General features: G+C 38.2%; 1 protein-coding gene across 18 annotated transcripts in view; it reads right to left on the bottom strand.

Moving 5' to 3' along the window:
- Positions 1–1,723: 1,723 nt before the first annotated feature.
- Positions 1,724–18,933, bottom strand: part of TENM3 (teneurin transmembrane protein 3) — a 1,309,047-nt gene continuing 1,291,837 nt past the window's right edge. For all 18 annotated transcript variants that reach the window (XM_032684675.1, XM_032684682.1, XM_032684680.1 and 15 more), the window contains 4 exons: positions 14,079–14,375; positions 11,260–12,871; positions 9,197–9,327; positions 1,724–5,332 (listed from right to left, as the gene is read on the bottom strand). In XM_032684675.1, coding sequence (XP_032540566.1) covers positions 4,577–5,332; positions 9,197–9,327; positions 11,260–12,871; positions 14,079–14,375 — 2,796 coding nt within the window. In that variant the 3' untranslated portion in view covers positions 1,724–4,576. The remainder of the gene's footprint in view (positions 5,333–9,196; positions 9,328–11,259; positions 12,872–14,078; positions 14,376–18,933) is intronic.

Raw genomic sequence — 18,933 nt, forward strand, 5'->3', positions numbered from 1 at the left:
AGGTGGCATGACAAACAAACCTTTCCACCATTCCTTTACCCTGAAAGGCCTAAGACATTTTTAGTGATCAGTAACAAATATTCAGGTTTCTAGGATGGGTGAACAGGGAAGCTGCATTTTTTCAGATTTTTATGGTGCACCTAATTAAGTGCTGGCATCCTTATTTATGTTACTCTTGCTGAAAAATGGGCTGGGGGGAACAAGCAGGGATTTATCTATCTATCATTAGTGTTTTGACTTTTTAAATAGGTCTAGCCTGGGCACTCACAGAGTTAAATTTGCCTTATATTGTCACTCTGCTAAAAAGCTAAAAACGTCTGAGGTAAAAAATGATGTCTTAAGCTCTGTCCGTCAGCATGACAGCTATGGACCATGTGTTCTCTTTTTCCCAGGGGGAAAAACTGGCACATAACCATCAATTAATTGGTTTTCATTTTGGCTTTTTTTTTTTATTTTGGGTCACTGAGCCCCAGCAACTTGTGTGTGCAAAGATCAATTTAATTTTATAAGCATTGTGTATTTACTCCTTAGCATTAACTGGCTGTAGATGAGAAGCTGATCAGCGGGTTTGGGTGTGGCTTTGCAGTTAGGGTATGATATCACTGTGTCTGTGCTGTTCAGTTTATGCTGTGGGATGATGCTCTCTGCTTTGGCTTATTTTTAACCCTGGTAGCTTCTAGTAAGCTGTTTCAGAGCTGTTTCTAATAAGTGTCTCTGCTTTCCCATCCCCAAAGAATTATGCACTAGTCTTTTTCTTAAAAGTTCTCAAGCTGGCCATATGTATAGCCATGGCTTGCCATTCTGGAGTTAGCAGTAAAGCAAGGTATCAAGGCTTCCAGCAGCTTTCTGTTGCCAGTGTGTTTTTTTTTTCCTGAAAACAAAATTCAAACATTTTGTCATCTGATTCTCTGCAAATGCAGCCTATTCTCTTATAGACAATTTTAACTGTTACTTTATGCGTGAGGTTTTTTTACAACCTTTCAGCTATCACTTTAAAAGTGCCTCAAAAGAGTGGCAGTGGTAACTGGCATTTTTTTCCCCCCTCGTCAAATGCAAATCTCTCACCTCCCAAGTGTAAATATGCAAAGATATCTTACTGGCTTGCCATTTTTTTTTTTTTTTTAAACAACAAAATTAGGCCACAGTTAGCTAAGCAGTGACCTGATTAGTGCTGGATCAACATGTTACCAGCTCAAGGTTGTCACTACAAAGTAAGTGTGGTGAAGTCTGCCTGTTCAAACTAAAATGAAAGCAGTCTCTTGACGTAGAGCAGTGCTGAAGTCAGCAGTTCCTGCAAAGTGGGCCTTAATGCAGATTGAAGGATCTCTTCTGTGTATATATGTAACTACCAGTGCCAACCTAATTCTTTATAATCAAATACTTTCTGTCATATTTTTACTCAGGAGGATATGAAAGAAAACAGTTCTAAGTGATTTTTTTTTCCTTTGGATTTCCTTATCTATAAAAGATTTGGCTTTGTGAGGTATATTTAATGTTTTCTCCAAAGTAGGCCACCTGAGAGATCCCATGGAGTAATTCACTTTGCTGAGTTAGCAGATGAAGCCATTGGACACAGTCAAAAAAGATACTGCCAACTGTGAAGGGAATGAATCGATACCAGTTCAAGGGGATCAGTTTGCTTCTTCGATACGAGAAAAGCAGTTGCACAGATGCAGTATCTGACATACATTTAAAAAAACAAATATAAACACACACACACACACACACATTGGGTTGGCTTTTATTGGAAAGCCTAGATGCAATCTATAGTTATCAATTTGTGGAAAATTCAGGACACATATAAAGTTAAGAAGGCAAATTAAAAGAACAATACAAATCAGACGAAATATACATCTCAAAATATCAGGATAGCATTTTGACTGGCATTGTCTAAAATACTTAGAATCTCCTTTCTTTTTTTCTTATTTTTGTAATATGCTTCTTTAACTATGCATATTTTTTCTTTAAAAAGATCTTTTGTTTATATATTCCCCAAGGTCACTATTTCCTGCAGGAGCATGTCCAGATCGCAAGTCTTTTTTAGCAAGAAATAGGCTCATTATACCTACTAACAAGGCCACTAATTGGCTTGATTTGACTGTATCTAAAATGATGACCAACAGATACTATAATTTTTTGTTTATTGGTGCCAGAACAAAGGAGAAGGAACTGGTACGCGTTAAGTAGAAGATATATTTCAATGTCGACATGTTATACAAGCTTTTCATATTCAAACAGAACAGAAACATTGGACATAATTTAGAATATGAGCCTATTTCAACAGAGAGCACTTACAGCATGCTAAATACAGTGCTGTGGAAGAGCCACCCAACAGAACTGCAAACACCTAGCATTTTACATCTTTAAAAATAATATGTAGATCAATGACACGCCTCTGGGGTCTGACATACCTACCATCCTCTCTAAATTTAGGGCCCTTGACTTCAAGGGTAAAAGTACTAACAACTAATCTGTGCTTTCATTCTAATAGATGATTAGCGTTCATTATATGTGTAATTAGTTCTGTATGCTCTACCAAATACACAGATACAGTAATGTCACTGATACTGTAGATTCAGTTGCGACTTGGCTGGGAGAAATTCAAATCTGTTTATCAAACAATCCTAATGTGCAATTTAGAGTATGTAATACCATAGACTCTCAGAATACAAAGCAGTTAGAAAACTATTTTTATTACATCCACTTGAACCATTCATAGTTAAGACACGTTCACTTACTATGTTCTGTCATTATAATACATGGATAGAAATATTGTGTATATTTCAATGAACATCAAAACCCCCCAATTTTGTCTCATGTTAAAAATATTTATTTTTGTGGCTGAATTTAGTGCTCATGAGACTGAAGCTCTAAGAATGGTTTCAGCCAAGATGTACAACAGATGCCATAGATGCCATCACAGGCTTCCTATAAGGAACCAGCTGCACACTTCAGTTCTGTCCTGCAGCAAATATACTGAGCATGCCAAATCTATGCAGTGGTGTAGAGATGTAGACTAGGCACTAGAACTAGACCATCCTCTCCATCCCCAGGTTCAGTGTCCGCAGTAATTAGAGTTGATCTGCCAGCTGAGAGCCTGGAGATGAACCTACTTAACAGCCTGCCTGCCTAAAGAGCAATTCTGTAGCATCAGATCAGAGGTACGCTTCTTCTATCTGGAGTTATTAACATCTAAAAGAGCTGTATTATACAGAAGACAAAGTTGACATAACTGGATGAAACTACATAATTTCTTCTTCTTCTTCTACATACAATTTGCCAAGCACCTGAGACACTATTCTCTCCTTTGTGAAACAAAGCTTCTAAAAAAGCAACAGAAACCCCACCTGGTATGAATAACTGTCCATTTATTACATCAGGGCTGGAAAAAGACAAGGAAAACCCAACCTATTAAAGTCTTCCATCATAATAAATGAGACTTATTTGGTTACTGTGCCTTCTGACAATGACTGATGAAGTGACACTGGCCTGGGTGACAGGAGAGGGAAGGGAGGGAGCGGTGGTCTGAGTCAGCCAGCTACTTTGTGGAGTGTCCCATCCTATCAGCAGAGTGATAGATGCACAGCTTTAAACATAATACAAAAATATTAACACTTTTGGACATTAGTCATCACTGTTATATCTCTACAATATAATCCTTTATACTGTACAGCTATAACATAAAAGGTGCAATTCCTTCTTCTTTAAAAAAAATCACACACAGCACATGTTTTTATCATTTTATTTTTAAGTATAAACTTTTTTAAACACTTTACATAAATTAACTCCTCTGAGACTAATATTTGATGTACAGTAAATTGTAATTCATATAAAAATCCATAAACAACTTGTCTCACATAATTTACAAAAAAATCAGGGTTTCCTTTGTTTATATGCAACAAGGATTCTACTTGCCATTTTCCCCCCAAGGCAAACCATGTTAGCATTGTAAAATGCATTATTAAATTTCCATGGTAGCATAAGTCACTTGTGCCAATGTCCTTTTAGAAAGCAGCACAGTTTAAAGCAGTTGGGTTGTCTATAAACAATAATTTTTGCCCCACATTTTAAAATTAACAGATATATACCACATCCTACGGAGTGAGAAAGAGGGAGAAAAAGAGAGAGAGAAAGAGAGACTACTTCTTGTAACCAAAGGTCAACAATTCAGTAATATTTGAAAACACTGTATGGGTCTGTATCTTAATTAAATACAGTGCCTCAAAGGAACAGACAGCCTGTTGCAAAATCTGTAGGCCTTTTTATTTTCTTTTTTTTCTTCTTTTTTTTAATACTTTTCAGTCCAACTTGAGTGCAGCGATATGCATATGTAAACATATTCTTTAAAGCAGATCACCTTTAAGGTCATTGAGAAAAAAAAAGTTTTGTCATTAGCAGTATCATTCTTCTGGAAGGCGCTCTTTTCATTACAGAGTCTGTTTGGATTGTGCTACAGAAAAAATCTGAGCAAAGATGTAAGCTTAGGCTCAAGTAGTAATGCAGCAAAACAGTTTGGTCTCCTTTTTAGAAGACACTGGTACACAGTCTCTTTGGCAGCCTGAGCTAAGCCAGTGTGTTACCTCTTTCCTATCTCACTTTGTCTGAGGAACTGTATATTGTTAGCACTGTCTGCTAATTCTGGATATTGCTCCACAGAGAGTACATAGTACCCATCATATCCTTGTACCTTTCCAGCACTTAGCAACTGCCTCTTTTCTCCTTCTGTCCACAACCTGGCGCCTTCCTCTCCATCTCTTACTCTCTGTTGTTCTCTGGCCCAGGCACTGGAAAGAGCTCTTTGCCTGGCTTGCTCCAGTATTCGGGCCTTTTCCTCATCAAGTGTCATGCCATAGCGGACGTGAAGTGCTAAAGCACCATATTGCATTTCAACATCAGCAAACCTACGAGTCCTGCCATTCACCACAGTGGTGGACTGGGAAACAGTGACGTTGATGCCATTCTCCAGGGCCTTACGCCCACTTGTCAGCCTCAGTGTCCCAAGGTCACTCTCAGGGGAGGTGGTCTTGATAAAATAGTGCGTGTCCTTTCCCTCCACAGTGAAATGCAAGTTTTCTAGGTAGTAAGCGTTGTTCAAAACAGCTGCCACTTTTATGCAGTCCTCATTTGCAATGTTGAGCACGTTTGTTTGCACTTTGCCTTGATTGACAGCGAGCATCACCCCTTTCCCAATCAGAGACTTCACTGTGGCAAACCACAGCCACGACTTTTCTCCACTGGATTTCCGTCTGCTGACCTGCACTTCTGCCATCTTTCCCAGGGAAAGGAAAGCCTTTGCTTGTCTTGCCACTTGTTGCTGCACTCCAGAAATTGGCTGTAAACAAGAACAGACAGAAGTTTTACCAGCCATCTGTAGCCCCCTAAATGCCAAACAGCCAGGCTTTCTTGGTGTGCTGCCTGTGGACAACAACAGGATATGCCACAACTGACAGTGCCAGGGTGTTAATCAGATCTACATACTGCTTATTATGCTGAGTTACAAGGCTATTTTGCTAATATTCAGTGCTTTTACTCTTTGTCTCCCTGAGAGCCTGCATAAAAATCAGATTTAACTTTAGAAGCTACTTACTGGGCTGCACAGGACAGACTTGCAATGCCAATACTTAATCACAGAATCATCAAATGCTTTGGGTTGGAAGGGGACCTTAAAGATCATCTAGTTCCAACTGCCCTGCCATGGGACACCCTCTACTAGACCAGGTTGCTCAGACCCCCATCCAGCCTGGCCTTAAATACCTCCAGGAATGGGGCATCCACAACATCCCTGAGCAACCTGTTCCAATGCCTAACCACCCTCACAGCAAAGCATTTTTTCCTAATATCTAATCTAAACCTACTCTCTTTTCAGTTTGAACCCATTCCCCCTTGTCCTGTCACTACATGCTTTTGTAAATAGTCTTGCCCGATCTTTCCTGTAAGTTCCCTTCAGGAACTAGAAAGCCGCAATTTGGTCACTCCTAAGCCTTCTCTTTTCCAGGCTGAACAATCCCAACTCTCTCAGTCCTCCCTCATAGGAGAGGTGCTCCACCCTTCAAATCATCTTGGTGGCCCTCCTCTGGATTCACTCCAACAGGTCAATGTCCCTTCTGTGTTGGGAACCCCAGAGCTGGATGCAGTGCTCCAGGTGGGATCTCACCTCCCTTGACCTGCTGATCACTCTCTGCTTTTGATGCAACCCAACATAAAATTGTCTTTCTGGGCTGTGAGCGCACACTGCTGGGTCATATTATGTTAATATGGCTAAGAGCTGTCTTACTATCATGTCACCTCATCCTATGAGCTTGTTCAAGTATGATTCTTGTCTACTGTGAGTCCATCCAAACCGAGCTGATTTTTGCAGGTCATGGAGCTGTGCTTTAGAACAGGAACAAGCCTCCAGGAAATAGGAGTCTTTCAGGTAGCTGCAGTCTGAGACCAAATGGCAGGGAGGCTCTCATAAGCCCTCAAGCTGCTAGAGGAAGGAGGGGAATCAAACTGTAATGACAGTCTTTACAATAAAAGAGAGGTAAGCAAATGGTACAGACCATTTACAGTGAGGTGGAGTACTGGGGACTGATGCCCTTTCTTGCAAATACTTGCAGAAACTGATAAATGGAGATGTTTGAAAAGGCTGCATGAACTTCCATTTCACTCCAGGTATCAGCCTGCTGCCTAAAAGAGCTTCTCCCCGGGAACTTCAGACAGGTACAACCCTGAATACAGCAGAGTGTTTTGTTGACAGCTAGCAAAGACAAGGGGCAATGAATGGAAAGAACCAATGGGCCAGTCTAATGGAAAAGCTAGGATAGGAGAATCTGTCAAGGAAGAGCTATGTGTAGCCAACTATGCCAGATGCACTCTTGGTAAAGAGAGGATGGCTGGGGAATGGGACCTGGCAGCATAACTGCTGAGGTTAGCCAGAACAGCTGAAAGAGCAGGAACAGCTAGCAGGAATTGTTAGCTAGTACAGCTAGATAGCACGACAGCTCAAATTACAGGGTCAACTGTGGCTAGGATGAGACCTTACAGCTGCATAGAACAGACACGCCTTATCTGTCTAGCCCTGGGTCTTAACAGCAACAAGCTGTGAATGAGCTAGTATTGATGGAGGTAGGGAGCCGACATCTGCCCTAGCAGTTGCCTCAGCGGGAAACAGAGAGAAAGATTTAAATAGCTTTGGCTGCACTTTTGAAAAAGAGTACTTAGTTTCTGATGATGATCCAGTTTATCTTCCATTTGACCCCTTCTCTCTTCAGTAAAATACTGCTTAAAGCATTTGATTCACTGCTGACAAATGAGTCCAAAGCCTGTTTTGTTTTCCCAAATTTCTGGGTGGGGGACCAAGCAGGAGTTATTAAGACTCATACAACCTTAATTCAGCCTTGATGCTAATCAAACCCTGGCAGAAAGTTTGCAAAGACTTCTCTGCTCTGCCTCAAGGGCAGCTTTTCTGGAGGTGACAGTTCCTGAGGGAATCATGAATTGACTTGGACTCTCAACTCTTCTTGAATGTGGCAGATTCCTGTCTGCACTTGCTAACAAGTATGGATTTCAGCTGTTGTAAATCCTACATGAAAGCTATTGAGCTCAAAATATACTGTAGACAGCAATCATCAGTGAGAGCGGTGAGATGCTATAGCAACTTCATAATGACAAAGTTTGGTTATTCTTAATATGTATCCTCTGAGCTCAGTAAAGCTCACTCACTCCAGAATGTTTCAAAATACTAAGTGGTTTGTGTTTTTACTTCTGTCTCTTGGTTGCATTTGCTTGTTTAACAGTGAATATCAGAATCACAAAATTCTTCCTACCTGAGAATTTTGAATCTTTGTTTTCCTCTCACTCCTTTCTCCCTCTGTCATGTCACATGCCCCCGGCACTCCTCATGTCACTGAGCTCTCTCCTGAAGATTTTTGACAACTAGCTGTCTGCTCTCATCTCTTTGACCTAAATGGTTCTCTTCCTGGTGCACCTTTGCTAGTGTTAGTGGATGATTTCATTCTTTAGCCTTTGAGATCTAAATAAACAACCTCTGATAGTTCTTCACAGCCATGCCTGATGTCAGGTCTCTCATGTCCCAGTACAACCACTTTGCCTGGAGTGCTTGCCAGGCTCCTCCTTCACTGCTTCTACTGCTCATGGGAGACAATATTCTTTTGCTGTGCTCTAAGGTCTTTCCCTGCTACTCAATTCCTTGCTATTAAAAATAATAATAAAAAAATAAATATAGCAGATAATTTCCTGCATGCAAAGTCAGCTTCCACATGTTCCCTTCTGCTGGGGCACCCTTCTAATGATTTTTTGTGTACATTAGGTTGTAGAATTCTTTAAGATTATATAATCTTTTAATCTTGTAACATTCTCTATTGTAATTCTTGTAAAAAGAGATCTGTTTTTGACTGCTCACATCAAAATGGGATCACTCATTTTAATGTCTCATAACTCTTCCTTTTTAACTGAGAAGTATAGGATTTTTGAGGGCATAGGTCTTTGATCTTTGAGTAAGTTTAATTTGTAAATATAATTTTCTTAAATAGCAGATTTAGAATTCACTTCCACATTTGTTTCTTCCATCATTTAAAACTGTAGTAGGATTTCAGGACGAAAGTTCATTTTTTTGCTCCTAAAGAACTACATAAGCACCTGGAGTTTTGGTTTTATGTAATGTAATAGACTTTAGCCTCAGGTAATTTCATTTTCAGTATTTTATCTTTACATATAAAACATGGTGTCCATAATGCATGGTTAATGTTAAAGAGAAGTAAAATTGTAGTGGTGCCTGGTATGCATAATTTATATCACCTGTTCTTCTGTTTATTTCAGTCTATTTTTTTCTATAGTGTTCATTTTCTGCCTTCAGGCAGCATGTTAGTACAAATCTAATGTCTGTAGTTTCTGCTATGAAAAATAGACATCTTTAAAGGGTCTTAAACTTCCTTTCATTGATTATTGTCTTTTTGCATTTTTATTATTATTGAAAGCAAACAAAAGCATATTTAAAATGGTACCTAACTTATCAGATCTGTAAGAAAAAGCTCCATCTGTAATTTATTAAATTCTTTTGAAAGTAGATAAAGGTACTGTTCAGATTTAACTTAGCAAGTAACCCTTGCTGTCAGAATTATTCATGCCTAATAAGATCTGAATAGAAGGAAACATTCTGTCTCGTTCCATTTGTATGTTTAGTTTTGTTTCTTACTGGTATGTCTTCCCATTGCTGGCTCTTCACAAGTTCATAAGAAGGTTCTGTTAAATCAAATTTTGGAACAGGGAAACCAGGAATGGCGTTGTGCAGATGGAAGCCGAATGTCACCAACCAGCTGTTAACATCTGAAAGAGAATTATTAAAAGAAAAAAAGAGAGAAAAATATTAGAATTGTCCTATATTTTTCAACCATACAATTTTTACATGGAATAGCTTTTGGCATAGTCGATTTTCTTCTGAAACATGAAAATTATTCAATGGTCTTTGTTTTGATATGTATGGATTTAGATTTGTGGTCCAGCTAGAATAGCAAGGCTATACAGGACACTTGCAGTTCTAAACTTACAAGAAAACATCTGTTCTATATGAGTTTCGTGAGGCTCAGTTGAAAGGCATTGCAGGGTTCAGCAATTCTGAAGGCCTCAGTGACTTCCAGAACAATTATAAGAGCGCAATTAAAAGGAGATTTCCTTCTAACACAGCCTAAACTAACTGGGATTTCATGGTCAGGCTAAACGTGCTTTATGTTGCACCTTCATCATCAATACTTTAAAATGAAGCAAGAAAAAAAAAGTACTGCAGGGCACATCCTGTCCTTTTGGTATACATGTATTATTGTAATGTCTTCAAATTACCCCTGAAACAGCACCTATATGGTCAATTACCTTTTAAATGATTTGGCAGATATTTTATGTTGATTCAAGAGAAATCTCCCCCTCTTCAAGATGAAGTTGGACCGATGAAATTAAAAGCTAATGAAATGTATTACAGTTGCATCAGTAAGCAGACAGGATACTAAATTAGCATTAGATAACATTATTTATAATACGTTTTATGTTCTGTTGAAAATAAATAAATTAGGGGTGCCAATAATTAGTTACCAATTGTTGGGCAAGAATGAGCACTCTGCCTTGTTTCTGTCTTCTGACCCTATCTTTCACAAATACTAAGCTTAGAGGTTGGCAGAGTACTCCTTACCAAGTCTAGAAATTTTTAGTTAAGAAAACTTCCAATAAGTGGAAAAAGAAAGCAAATTTTTCCAAATGTTAAAAGAACAAAAAAAATATTTATTTAAAAATAATTTCTAACATTTTCAAATAAGTGCTAATGCCTCATGAGGCTCTGCAACTAAAACTGCTAGTCAACCAAATTACTAATTGTAATCATAACCTTATATAAGCAGTGTGTGTCTATGTATTTCATATATCAGAGATGTTAAGAAAAGAACTAAAACTGTATTTTGAGGGCAATTTCTGAACTAGGTGCATAATTTTCAATGCCACAAAGAATCTGATTGCAAATGCATCCCCTACAGCACATGCTGCTAAAAGAGGACAGATCCAAACTTCTGTTATTATCCTTACTCCCAGGCAGACCATTAGTAACCCATTTAATAGCTGCTGTTTATTAAATTAATGCAAACCCACTTGATTCCCAGGATGCTTTTCTGAGTGGTAGTCTCACAGCTCTTAAGTAAGTGGGGCTGAGCCCTTCCCATAGTCTGGCGCTGTCTGTGTAAAATATTTTGGATTCTTTACATCTATTTAATCTATAAATATGAAAAATCACATGTATCTAAGCCATACATTTTAAAAAAAATTCTGGTGACGTGCAATCAGATTTTTGGTATGTAGAATAATGGAGAACACTGCACATCACTAACTCTAGAACCACAAAAAGTATGTAGATTTCCTAAGAATTCAGATTTACCAGAAGTGGCACCTCAGCACCTTTTTGTTGCTAACTGAGTTTCTATACTATCCTTCTCCTCCTTCCCTGCAGCTGGCAGTGTACTCATTACTTTGTGTTGGCCCTGGAGCTTGTTGGGCTTTGTGCTGGCTCTGGAGTTTACTGGGCAACTTACATTAGCAGCCTTGCAAAAGCCTACCCTGGAAGATATCAACCAACTTCCAGTGAATATTTTCTGTGATGTTAATGAGCTTAAAAAGTCACAGAAGGACCCTGCCTGTCCTTGCTACCTTACAGTCTCACTGCCTCTAAATTACAGGTCTATAGGTCCAGCATCCCCAAGCTGCAGTCCAGTAACCTTCTCTTACCTGTGATATAATCCTTCACATCGTGTATTTTACTGGCTGGGTTGTTATTTCTAAACATGTACAAATTAAAAGGAGCTGGATCTTTTCCAATTCTCTTCCAGATTTCAATATCAGGTGTTGTCCACCGGCCTGCCAGTATGTCATAATCTCTTTCTCCAAAGTGGACTAGTTTGGTCAGTGGGTCGTACAGGCCTCCGTGGAATCCGATTACTAGCTGGAAGTCAAGGTTAGAGTCAAAATAGATCTCTCCATAAGCAGTGTATTGAATTTGTTTAAGCATGAGACCATTGCTACTGAAAACTGCCAGTGGTGTCCCTGTATTATCTGATGCAATGTAAAATTCGTCTCCACTGCTAATTTCCATGGCAAAAAGGTGTCCTTGCAGATCATAGTAAAGAGATGTGATTTCAGAACTTGAGTGGTTATATACATGGGTTATTCTGGTTGGATAAGTAAGGTCTGCATAAAAAAACTGGAGATGCTGTCCCAGGCTAGTTTTACTGGAAACCCGTCGTCCAAGTCCATCGTAACGGTATATCACCGTCCACCCACTGCCTTTGCTATAAACTCGAGTAAGAAGGCCCTTTGAACTGTATTCAAAGATCTCAGTACCCCTCTGACGCAGAAATCCATCTTCATCTAATCTGTACTGAACATCACCCAGTCGAGTTATTCTGTCTCTCAGGTCGTAGCGAAGTGGTGTCAAACGGGCACTGCTGCTGGGGTTGAGCAAGTGGAGGTTGCCATTCAGGTCATAGTTGTATCGCCACATTATTTTTTCATTCAGATAGACTGTCTGGAGCTGGCCATCTACATCGTATTCGTAAGCATATTTTGTGGTGTTGGCAAATGGCCCAATCTTAATTTCTCTTTTCGTCACTCGTCCCATGTTATCATACTGAATCGTAATCCAATACATTAACGACCGAAATATTTCATACTGAATTTCCTTGATGCGGCCATGTGCATCAAAGTGTTTTGTGTATGTCATTACAGCTGTCGAAATGATCTGGTTAATATCATAATATATAACTCCAAATTTTCCAAATTGTTCAACTTTGCCAGAGATATCATCAAACTGGTAGAGATCAATAGGCAATGGGGTTTCGTTGATGACACCTTGCATGCTAGTCACTCTGAAGCTATTGTCATAGCTGTAGTCAAATCGGGCATTTACCATTCCGTCTTCGCTAAAGCGGAAAATCTGTCTGTCAATCAATGGGCCAATTTGTCTGTATCTAATGGTGCAGATAAAACCATCGCTTTGGAGGTTTACTGTTTTCAGGACTCCTGCTGTCTCATCATAAGTAAAACTAACTCTTGTACTATCGTATAAAATTTCTGAGAGCTTGGTCTGCCGTCTGTACTTGTATAATACTCTTCGACTTGTCCCCAGGAAAGCAGTTTGAAGGAGCTGCCCTTCTTCATTGTAGTCCATTATAACAGAAGCATTACTTTCCGGGGGGTTGTATATATTCCGGTAATAGCCAATGGAGCGGATAGTCTGCATGGTATGACGAGCAACACTGGGCATGGTGACAGCAGAAAGCCGATCCAACAAATCATATTCAAAGATATACTGCCGTTGGCTATGAAGCAGAAGAACCATTGACTGAAAATTAAGAACAGATTTTTACCATGTGACAAATGGTGCAGTATCTCCCTTCCCGCCATATACCGATACTATTTCTTCATAAAGATGTGACATTCCCACTTGAGAAAATTATCTCCCCTTTAATTGAGTTATCCCTGACCTTACATGTTGTTAGCATCTCCCTGCCTAATTTACTTGTATGCTTAATTGTAAGGGGTTCTGTAATTAGTAGTTCCACATTCATAATTTGCTACTTGTTATGACTGTATCACTCTTTTATCAAGCACTCACAGCTAAACAGCAGATTGTCAATGGATTCAGATAAGTCATGTTTAATATGGGAAGAAGTAAAACTGTCTTAGAGCCATTAACTCACAAGGAGAACAACATATGGAAGATACAATTTCTTCCCTACAATTAAGAGATGATTTTGAAGAATTTGAATAGCCTGAGATCTCTGAATGCTGTGTTCTTGTTCTGTAAGCTTTTCAGACAGGTAAAACCATTGTTTCATTAGTTGTATCAAAAGGAGCTACATGGAATTATTCTGACATTTTTCTGATGTATGACTATTATGTATCACAGGTCTTGATTAAGTTATGTTTGTGGTAATTAATAAACAGTATTTGCTGAGCAACAGCTTCAACAGAAATATATGTAAACCCCAGAAAGAAATGGATTTTCTTTCTACATAGCAGACATGAGATCTCAGAAGGGTGATTTTCACAGATATTTCTAGGAGGAGAGCTATCATTGAGCATTTTTTATATATAATGAAGATTCCTTATCTTTTGCCTATCGCTTATTTTGATGCTGCAACATATAGCAAGTACAAATTGATAGCTGTATCTATTTAGAAACAAGAGCTTTTCTTGGTAGTGAAAAAAACAAACTCACAACAGTAAAGCATTTGCAAACAAATTATTTTCAGCTGTACTGAATTGCAGATAGTCCCTGTACCTTATTTCAAGTGTTAAGATAAAAAGTAAATACAGATGCTTGTTAGTTAGTGGCCTAAATAATTTAAACCCACATCAATTCCTAGCAATTAGCTACAGCATGATTACATATCTGTGGAACGAAACATTCCCCTTGGAATCACATGGTGATACTTAGAATAATTGAAATGTACTTCTACTACCTATTTTGGCTTTGTAAGCAGCAGTGAGATGCTGCAGAATTTCAGCAGATTCCAAGCATTTTTTAAAACCTGAGCGTTCTTTACCTTTTCCAAATACGTGTAACTCCAAGTTTTCCCATCAGCAAACACTCTAGACACTATCCTTCCCTGTCCATCATACTCTATTTTTTCACTAGTCGTCCCTCGCTGTATGCTGCCTATTTGACCTGTGGATGAATAGGTAACATTGACAGCCATCAGCTTGCTGCTCGGTAGCCACAGCGTGGGGTGCCCTGACGTGTCGTAGGCAATCCTCAGCAGAAATTTACGGTGGTCATCGTAGATCTTTTCTGTCTTTGTGGTTCGATCAAAGTCAACTGAAAGGAGGTTTCTGCCATTAACCTTTTTAAAGCAAACAAAATGACACAATAAATCATGCTGTTCAAACCCCAGCCACCTGTAATTCCCAGAAAGCTAGCTATCTTTAAATACCATTTACAGTGATTGATTTGCTGTATGCATAAATTGTTTTAGCGACTTCTTGATATAAATGTAAGGCACTATATTAGTATCTACTTTAGAAGGTCTGATTATATGAAGAGATGGCTCAGAATTTGTTGCAATGTGTTCTTTCTTGATGCTTAGTCGACTGTTAAGAAAATAATGAGAGATGTGCACTGAAAACTTCTGTAATAAATGGGGCCGTTTCAATGAACAAACTCATCTTTTGTAGGCAGTGCAAAGTATATATAGCAAATTATTGTCAAAATATATTCCTAGCAACTGCTTTTCCATTTCATAACAATCATACTAGAAAGAATTGAATCCCAGTTCTTCACAGGAAGTATTTTTCAAAATGGTAAATACAAAATTAAGATCTTCAAAAGCATGTTAATTCTTCAAATTAAGGTTAACCAGTTTTTAGAACATAGGCTTTCCCCTTCTGGATCAAATGGAAGTTTAACTCAGTGTAACATCCACTGCTGAAACATATTTATGAGGCTGAAAGCCTTAGTAGAGGATCGTGTCTTTCTCCTAGTTAACTGACCACTTAAAGCCATAAATAACAGGAAGACTACTGAACCACTGAAAAACAGTTATAAATGCTTTGAAGTTTGTAATTATTTTGATTTGAAATTTGATTTGATTTGAAATTAAAGCCTTAGCCTGGATACATTTATGCTGAAAACCTTATTATTGATATATATATAAACTACAGCGGTGGACAGTGATTTCTCTGAAATACTTTTACATTGAAATCTCTCCTCCCTTCCCCTCTTCTAGTGTTTTAAATACGCCAATTTTCAGTTTCATTGAATCAGCTCTCATTTTTGAATTTATGAAAGGAAAATGTCAGGTTTTCTTTTCCTATGTCAGTATCTTTGCACTTCTACATTTCCCTCAGCACTGAACTGTGTTTTAGTGTTCTTCAACAGGCATTGAGGATTTCTTTGTTCATCTGTAAACCATTTCTGTATCTGCTGTGTCTTTTTAAAGTTATTCCAGGTGGGGTGAAACAGTGATAACTGAGATTTTTCAACACTGTATTTTGCTAACATATAAGAAGTCGGGGAGAAATGGACATAGAACTATGTGTATTAAGAATTTTTTGAAAACTCATTTTCAAGTACTTGACATATATATTACAAAGAGGTGATGAAAGATGGCTAAATAACAGTCAGAAGCAAACAAGAGAATAGATATCCTGACTAAAATTGCTGGAGGATTTTTGCATTTTTCAGGGCTGCATGTTCAAGAATCCATATATCATGGATGTTGGTACTTACACCCTGAGGCTGATAAGCTTCTAAAAGATCAATATAAATTAGATTTATTGATATAAAAGGTATTAAACTGTTGGTGACAGGTCATAGGCAAATATGAAAAAAAATCCTACAAATGCTCAGTTTTGTTCATTTATGTTCATTTGTCTATTTATGTGCATTACCTTTCTCTTTTATAATATGAAAACACTGACATGAGAGGAATCTGCACTGTCAATTTAGGGAAAAAATCATATTTTCATTTAAATCTTCTAGGTAAATAACACAAAGTCTAGCAGATGCAGAACAGCTACTTTACCTATTTAATCAGCCATCAAATATTATTTAAATATAATCTGAAAAATTAATGCTACAAGACTGATTCTAGAAGTAAGTTAAACTTATGCTATGAAATATTCCCACTGAACTCCTTTTTGTAATTTTTTTTGACTTCTTTATTTTCAAGTAGTTTTTGTTTAAATTTTCCAACATCTAATATTAGCTCATTTATTTAAATGCATTGTTAAATTTTCTTTTTCTCTGGCTTTTATTTCTCAGTGTCTCCCACACATGCCTGCACTCATCTCTGCATCTCCCTGCCTCTTTTGCTTCTCTGATTTTTTCCTTCCCTTTCTCTCCATCTCCTCTTCCTTATTTTACATTTAATTATGATTTTTATTAATTTTCTTGTCTATCTCTTGGGCTTAGACGCTGAAGTGAAAATGGGCACTTCTGATTTCTGAACTGGCAAGGAAAGAAGGGTGGTTTATGGTTAAGGCAGACTTCCAGGTAACTGTGGTTAATTTCTTGGCTAAGCACATCCTTCCGGTGTAAACAGCAACAAAGTACTTAATCCGACTGTCTCACTGCCCTAGCTGCTAAATGGGATAATAACATCCCTTGCTTTCCTCCTTTCCCATCTGTCTGCTCTGTGTAACAGCAGGATATGAGGAGGAAGAAAGGAAATGTCTCTTGCTCCAGCCAGTTTTATGCTTTCAGACTTTGCTGACAGAGCTCTTGCATTCAGACAGGCCAGCTTTTGGTGAAATTTTGGCTGTGCTTGCATAATCTCATGATACAGATGGCAATTAGAAAAACAACGAGTTTTGGTGGTATAGCTTCTTTCATTGGGCAATATGGGGCTGGAATAATATATCTCAGCTAAAACACTGCCTTCAACTGAAGTGCTTCTTAACAACAGCTCTGCTACCAAAATGCTTTTACAGCAAGAGTTGAACATTTTTATTGTGTCTGAGACAACCTCACTCCAAATATATTTGAAACCTCTGGGTTCCATTATGATAAAAATTGTCCTTGGGGAAATTTTCAGTGAAGAAACACTTAATGACACAAAACTGAGTCTTTTGACAGTCCCTACCTACTGTCCTGCTACATTTCAGTAATTTAGGTCTCCATCTATCCTGCTTTGCTTTAACTCCTGTTTTTCTTTCTAGTGAGAAGCATGAAATCTGTTTGTGATTCCTCCGTTAAGAGTAGGAAAATATTGCTGTGCCTTACAGAGAGATTCAAGAGGTAACGTGAAAGAGCATGTCAGGTCTCAGCAGGAGGCACAGCAAACTCTTCTTGTGAGCTCCCTTGTCTGTGTTACCTGTCTACTCTGGGTGCATCCCTTGAGACAGAGTTCATATGAGTTCTTTTATTTGAGACCTCTGTGAGACCCTCAATACAAAGGCCCTAAAAAGGCTCTTTCATGCAGAGGACCAGGACCTTTGCCTAAGACTGGCCTACAGACCAAACTCACAGGTCCAGGGACAAAACTAGCTTATCAAACAATAACAAAACAAGTCTGAACAAAGGCAAGATTGACAGAGACTGTTGAGTTAAGGGAGGGTGACATAATTGCTAATTAATTTCTTTAGAAAGTCTACAATTAGTGAGTAGAACTAATACAAGATAAAAACCCAGGAGAGTACTTGAGAATGTACTCTGTAATATTAGATAATGAATATATATAACACAGTGGAAGTGTCACGAGTACATTTACTGGCAATACATTTTGTCACTGGTTTTTGTCTACATTTGTCTTCTTTGCAGCCAAATGTTAGTGACATATTTGTCTGTAGATGGAAATGATGAGCTCCATAAGTTATTCCTGTTCTTCTTTCTGTTGTTTTCTTTTTCTACTTTCCTACATCCCCCCACCCACCCCCCAGTGACATTTCAGTAATATCTTCCCATGTAAATCAATTTCACAAAAGCTTCCTTTTTTTTCCATTGCTGACAAGTTTCTTTCCTTTTTTTTTTGAGGCATTTGTCTCTTACTAGCCCATGTTGTCCACCTGCCGTAGTTCTCCCATTTGTATATACACTTTTAATTACTAATTTTAATTACTACTATATTAATCTAATCTGTAATCTTTCATTTTCCCCTCCATCTTGTTAAATCTTTCCCTTTGCTCTGATTTCGTTTGTTTTTTTCAGTGTTAACTCTACCAAGTTAAAGTTGCCCATGACATTTCTTTTACCTCCTCTGCACTTGAAAGCCAAAAATCAGTTTTGAGAACTGCACTCATGGTGATTTGTTTCACTGCCAGAACCAAATGCTATTGGTATGGTTATTTTGTTTTCTCTTAGGCTGCTTTCACAAATGAATTGGCAGGTGTATTATACCACTGTGCTATGCAATGGCATGCCTATGAGCCAGAACCACAAGGATGAGCTCCAGAAGCATGGCTTCCCTTTCCTCTTTCTTACCCATGTAAGACAGCTGCTACAGGTGGGTACTAATATGCTGTTCTTAAGCAGCAGTTACTGAGCATAATAATTCTTCCTTCTTGGAAAGAAGTCCATTCTTCTTTTAGAGAAAGTGGTAAGAGGAATATAATCTGCATGACAGCATCCCCTCCTTTCTTGTCCCAGTGGAAGATATAAAATATTTTAAGATTTCAAATGGCAAGAAGTCAAGGGGTCTGAAATTACTTACCTTCATTTGATATACTGCCTAGGCCTTATTTTAAAGAACTTAGTTCAGTTCTAATAGTAACTCAGACCTCTGATATGGTCTCGAAATGGTCTCCTGGCAACACCATTTTAAATGCTTAATCTATGTTGTCTTTACCAAATGGCTGTCATAAATCATTGTTTGCTTCCTACTTGTATTTCACTTACTATATAGGAAAAAGAAACGCCAACAAAATGGTAAAGACATATGTTAGAGGAATATGCCATACACATGA

This window comes from Chiroxiphia lanceolata, chromosome 4 (genome assembly GCF_009829145.1).
Source record: "Chiroxiphia lanceolata isolate bChiLan1 chromosome 4, bChiLan1.pri, whole genome shotgun sequence".
NCBI lineage: Eukaryota > Metazoa > Chordata > Aves > Passeriformes > Pipridae > Chiroxiphia > Chiroxiphia lanceolata.